The 5703-nt window shown below is 63.4% G+C and overlaps 1 protein-coding gene across 1 annotated transcript; it reads right to left on the bottom strand.

Annotated features, from left to right (window-relative positions):
- Positions 1-660: 660 nt before the first annotated feature.
- On the bottom strand, positions 661-5123 carry LOC121478303 (nuclear pore-associated protein 1-like). Its single transcript, XM_041733254.1, has 2 exons — positions 5013-5123; positions 661-4605 (listed from the first exon to the last, which is right to left on the bottom strand). Exons 1-2 carry the CDS (start codon positions 5121-5123, stop codon positions 661-663), a joined length of 4056 nt encoding a protein of 1351 aa, XP_041589188.1.
- Positions 5124-5703: the final 580 nt, after the last annotated feature.

The following is a 5703-nucleotide window of genomic DNA, read 5'->3' as shown; positions in this document are numbered from 1 at the left end:
CTGTGGGCCTGTAGTGGTAGCCGTGAGTGGTGAGCCACTGGGGACTGCAGGCCCCACAAAGGTCTGTGGGCCTGTAGTGGTAGCAGGAACTGCAGGCCCCACAAAGGTCTGTGGGCCTGTAGTGGTAGCCGTCAGTGGTGAGCCACTCGGGACAGCAGGCCCGACAAAAGACTGTGGGCCTGTAGTGGTAGCCGTGACTGGTGAGCCACTGGGGACTGCAGGCCCCACAAAGGTCTGTGGGCCTGTAGTGGTAGCCGTGAGTGGTGAGCCACTGGGGACTGCAGGCCCCACAAAAGCAGGTTAGTAAGAACAAAGTTTTATAGATGTAGAAGTATATCTACGTAATCTGGGAAAGATAAGAGCCCATTGAGGCTCTGATACAGCAAAATCCATTTACTATGACACAGAATATGTGGGGGAATATCTGTGCCGTAGAGGTTGAGATTCAAGACAAAAGAAAGGAACCAGTTGGTGGCGGCTCCTAGACAGGCTATGAAGGTACCCTAGCCATGCGCAGAGCACAGAACAGTGGACCAAGAACTTGCACACACAGTGCTGGCTCACCAAAGTCTGAGGGGTGCCCTGACTAGGGGCAGGTCCACATGTTCCAAGAGTAGAGATTTCTCTCTAAAAGGCATGGCGGTATCCGCCATTGCACCATCAGTGCTGTGGCTTGTGGGGGTTCTGTGTGCTCTGTAGCAATGGGGGAGCATTAGGATGGCCAGTCGCAGTAGGTACAGTGCTGTTCCCGGTAGCACCAGGTGCCTTAGACACAGGTAGGCCCCCAGGGTTCTGAGGGCGCTTGCTGATACAGAGGGCTGCCATCATAGACACGATGATGTGTTCATCTGTGTCTGCATCAGGTGGGCCCCCAGTATGCTGACACAAAGCAGGAAATCCAGGTCTTCCGGTCTTGGGATTGATGTTGTTCCCTGCCTTCCCACCACTTACATGCTGGGCAGGTGGGCCCCGGGTGCCTGGGTCTCTGGTGGTATCCGTGAGGGGTGAAGCAATCGGGACTGCAGGCCCCACAAAAGACTGTGGGCCTGTAGTGGTAGCAGGGACTGGAGGCCCTACAAAGGTCTGTGGGCCTGTAGTGGTAGCAGGGACTGGAGGCCCTACAAAGGTCTGTGGGCCTGTACTGGTAGCAGGGACAGCAGGGCCCACAAAGGTTTGTGGACCTGTAGTTTTAGCCGTGACTGCTGAGCCACTGGGGACTGCAGGCCCCACAAAGGTCTGAGGGCCTGTAGTGGTAGCCGTGAGTGGTGAGCCACTGAGGACTACAGGCCCCACAATCATCTGTGGGCCTGAAGTGGTAGCCAGGAGTTGTGACCCACTGGGGAGTGCAGGCCCCACAAAGGTCTGAGGGCCTGTAGTGGCAGCCGTGAGTGGGGAGCCACTGAGGACTGTAAGCCCCACAAACATCTGTGGGCCTGTCATGGTAGCCGTGACTGGTAAGCCACTGGCGAGGGCAGGCCCCACGACAGTCTGTGGGCCTGTCCTGGTAGCTATACCTGGTGAGCTACTGTTCCCAGTGGTAGGGATCCCAGTGGTACCTCCACAGCCCGTCGTGGTAGAATGAGGAGAGTGGAGAATACCTGGCTGGTTACCAAAGGCCGTCTGCTGGTGGACACTGGTGCCCAAATGAGAGCCCGCAGACCCCGACTGCATTGTGGTCCCTCCGGGTGGCTGAGTCATAGGAGCGGGCAGGCCGATAGCCTGTGTTGGGGCAACTGTGTTTCCTTTCAGGTAGGAAATGTTAGGCTGTTGCCCATTGTGACCTCCAAATGTGGGCTGAGAGGCGATTCCTGCCTTAGGATGCATCGTAACGGGGGTCTGTATGATGGCTGACTTTTGAGGGAAACTGGTAGAGCCATGGGCCAAGGCAGTGCTGCTACTGGGTGGTGTGTTGCCAGAACCAGGAAGTGCCTTGTAAAATGACGAGTGGTTCTTCTGGGACCCAGCGGGGGACTGAAAGATGACAGCCCGGGAGGGAGGTGTGGTATCCATGGCATCGGGGTCAGAGTGAGGGGCGATTCCTGGCTTAGGATGCATCGTAACGGGGGCCTGTATGATGGCTGACTTTTGAGGTAAAGTGGTAGAGCCATGGGCCAAGGCAGTGCTGCTACTGGGTGGTGTGTTGCCAGAACCAGGAAGCCCCTTGTAAAGTGGCAAGCGGTTCTTCTGGGACCCAGGGGGGGTCTGGAAGATGACAGCCCGGGAGGGAGATGTGGTATCCATGGCATCGGGGTCAGGGTGAGCGTTGGGGTTTGCAGAGGTGCTGCCTACTGCAGTGGTGGTGGCCCCAGAACTCAGGTTGGGCAAGCCAGTGGCGATAGGAGCACTGGGAAGAAAAGCTGTTTGCTGCCTCCCAGCAAGAGTCCCATGTGTGGGCTGAGGGGTGTTGTGGAGGCTGAAGAGTTGACCAGGAAGTGGGGTGGGGCCGGGGGCCATGGACGTAGGTAGCCTGGTGGACGCTGCACCTTTCGCAGGGCGTCTCTGCTTCATACTGCAATGGCCCCGGGAAAACGGAGGACAGCTCATCCTGGAGTGTGGGGGCGAGCTGAAGACCACAGCCCGGGAAGGAGGCGTAGTGTCCATGTCCACGACAGCAGGATTGGAAATAGGCTTGGAGGTCAAAGTAGATGACTTTGCTGCGATGGTAGAAGAAGTCGGTGTAGACGTGCCAGGCTGGACTCCAACGACGGAGCTGTCTGTGGAGTGGCCTGGAAGCGGGGCTGTTAGGAACAGAGGGGGAGGGTCTACACACATAGGGGTCGGGGATTCCTTTGTGCAGGAGGGTGGGTGGAGGGAGGTTGAGGCGTTCGAAGGTGTGGGGCGGTCAGAGGTGGGTGTGGTAGCCCTGCCTGGTGGAAGGGGACCTCCGGGAAGTGGAGTTTCCCTAATGGGCCTGGGAGTAAGGGGAGGAAGAGAAGGGGCAGGACCAGCCAGGGGAGGAGATTTAGGAACTCCATGTCCCGGTTCCCGACCACCACGTTGTGTTGGGGAAGTCGGCGGGACAGAGAGGATCGGGGGCCCGGCAGAAGGGTCAGCCAAGTCGGTGGGAGGCACAGGGACTTGGGCAGTGTGAGCGGCCAGGGGCGGGGAGCCTGCGGTCTGCGAGGCCAGTGGCGGGGAGGAAGGGGCAGGCTGAGCGGCCCAGCCGTCTGCCAAGATCTTTGCTCTGTCCTGCAAGATCTTGTTCCTGGGACACTCGGTGTTCGGCAAGGTGCCTGGGTCCTTGTCAAGAGCAAGGCAAGGAAGCTTCGGGGGTGGGGGCAAGTCCCCTCGATCCCACAGCAGGGGTAGTGGTGGCGGCAATGGCAGACAGAGAGGCAGGGCTATTTTCCTCTTGTTCTGCCTACTGCTGGCAGATGCTGGTGGCACAGGGCTCCGTGGGGACATGCCCGAGGGCTTCTCGGCCTGCGTGTCCTTCCTGGCTGGGCCCCGCGTGCTCTGCACAGGCTGATGGGCTTCAGCCACCGCCTCCTTTGTGCCTGTCTCCTGCGGCAAGGGGCGGCATGGGGTTGGGCCCCAGAGCACTGCCGCATCCCTGTCGGCCTTCGCGAGGGCATCTCCCACGGGGCCACATGAAGAGGTGGCAACAGGGCCTTCAGAGGAGGACATCGGAGCCATCGGGGTGCTGTCCCACGAGCTCTCTCCGGAGGGCCCGAGACGTCGGTCCAGAGCTGCAGGGCTGGCTTGGTGGAGGCTGAGAACGCCACTGGTGTCCGGGGGCTCAGATGTCAAGGGTGTGCCCCCACTGCTCTGGGGGCGGCCACTCCCACCAAGAGCCTGGGTCTGTTCTCCGGGGTGCTCTGGGACCTTCTCCTCCATCCCCTGTGGGCAGGAAAGGGGGAGGGGAGGGGGTGGTACCTGACCCGCAGCCTTGGCTTCCTGTGCAGGTCGTGAATGCAGGAGCCTGAACCTGCGCCCCAGAGCAGGGATCCTCACAGTCCTCGAGGGCCCGCACCCCAGGGAGCTGCGCGCAGCCAGCACAGGTTGACCCGGAGGGTTCCTCCAGTTGACCACGGGGAGGAGGCCCAGAGGGGGGCACGCGGCCTGAGGGAGCGGGTCCCGCCTCCTGGGCTCCACGTGGCAGCGAGCTGGCAGGGGCCTGCGATCCCGGTGGAATGGCCTGCGCCCGGAGCAGGGGGCAGGGGCAGGAACGGCGGGGTGGTGGCGGCCAGGATGGGCGGTGTCCCAGGCAGGAGTGAGCAGCGGGCGACTGCGGCCGGGCAGGGGCCGGCGGCGGGGAGGGCGAAGGAACCTGCACAGTAGGCTGCCCATTGGGGGCCAGCTGTGCGCCGGGGGTCGCGAGGTCGGAGCGCAGGACCTGGGACAGGGTCTCCGGGGCGCCTGGCTCCTCTCCAGGTGCAGCACACCTGAGCCGCTGAGCGCTGCGCCCAGCCATTGTGATGTGTCCCTAGAACACCTCCGGGAGCCGCCACTCCGGGGGGCCCTCCCCGGGCAGGCAGTGGGCGGGGCCTGGGGCCGCACCCACCAGCAGCCCGAGGTGGGCGGGGCCCCCTTCCCGGGGCGGGGCGGAGGCGGTTGAGCACCAGCCTGGCAACTGCCAGCGTGGGGGAGGGGCGCGGCCTGGGACTGCAGAGGCCAGGCCCGGAGCACTCAGCCCCGAGGTGTGCGTGGCCACCCTTCCCTGGGGAAGCCGAGGAAGGCGAGCTCAGGGGCCCCCCAAGGCCCAGAGGCGGTGAGTGGCCTGCTTCCCCGAGGGCCTGCCCTGCAGCCCTGCTGCCCTGCAGCCAAGGCACCCTGCTCCCCTGCAGCCCTGCTGCCCTGCTGCCCGGCAGCCATGCCAACCAGCTGCCCTGCGAGGCCTGCAGCCCTGACGCCCTGGGAGGCCTGCAGCCCTGACACTCTGAGAGGACTATAGCCCTGCAGCCCTGGGAGGCTTGCAGCTTTGCTGCCCCTGCACCCTGAGCCCTGCTGCCCTGCCAGGCCTGTAGCACTGTTGCCCTGCTGCCCTGTATCCACCCACCCTGCTGCCGCACAGTCGTGATGCCCTGGGAGGCTTGAAGCCCTGCCACCGTGCTGTCCGGCTTCCGTGCCCTCTTGATGCTCTGCTGCACTGCAGCCCTGTCGCCCTGGGAGGCTTGCAGCATTGCCGCCCTTTACCCTGAAGCCAGGCGGCCCTGTGAGGCCTGTAGCCCTTCCATCCTGCACCCTGAGCCTGGCTGCCCTGGCAGGCCTGTAGCACTGTTGCCCTGAAGCCCTGGAGTCCTGGAAGGCCTGAAGCACTGCTGCCCTGCTGCCCTGCTGCCCTGCATCCCTGCCGCCCTGCTGCCCGGCAGTCGTTTTCCCTGAGAAGCCTGTAGCCCTGCCCCACTGGGAGGCCTGGAGCCCTCCTGCCCTGCTGCCCTAAAGCCCTGCTGCCCTGCGAAGCCTGTAGCCCTGACACCCTGCGAAGCCTGTAGCCCTGCCTCCCTACTGCCCTGCAGACCTGCCGCCCTGGTTCCCTGCAGCCTTGCTGTCCTGTGAGGCCTGCATCCCGCCGCCCTCGGGGTCTGTAGCCCCGCTACCCTGCAGCCCTGTAGCCGTGCTGCCCTGGTGCCCTGCAGACCTGCCGCGGTGCCATACCTGCAGCCCGGCTGCCCAGGGAGGCTTGAAGCCCTGGGAGGCTTCCAGCATTGCCACCCTGTTGCCCTGAAACCTGGCTGCCTTGTGAGGCCTGCAGTCCTGCCG

The sequence above is a fragment of the Vulpes lagopus genome, chromosome 2 (genome assembly GCF_018345385.1).
Source record: "Vulpes lagopus strain Blue_001 chromosome 2, ASM1834538v1, whole genome shotgun sequence".
Lineage (NCBI taxonomy): Eukaryota > Metazoa > Chordata > Mammalia > Carnivora > Canidae > Vulpes > Vulpes lagopus.
Note: the sequence above shows the minus strand (reverse complement) of the source record. Positions and strands in the feature narration are given on the sequence as shown.

Coding starts and splice junctions, on each gene's coding strand:
- LOC121478303 (XM_041733254.1), bottom strand. CDS start 5,123: ATGCTGCAAGCCTCCCAGGGCGACAGGGCTGCAGTGCAGCAGAGCATC. Junction 4,606..5,012: donor CCTCCCAGGGCATCACGACT/GTGCGGCAGCAG, acceptor TGGCCTCTGCAG/TCCCAGGCCGCGCCCCTCCC.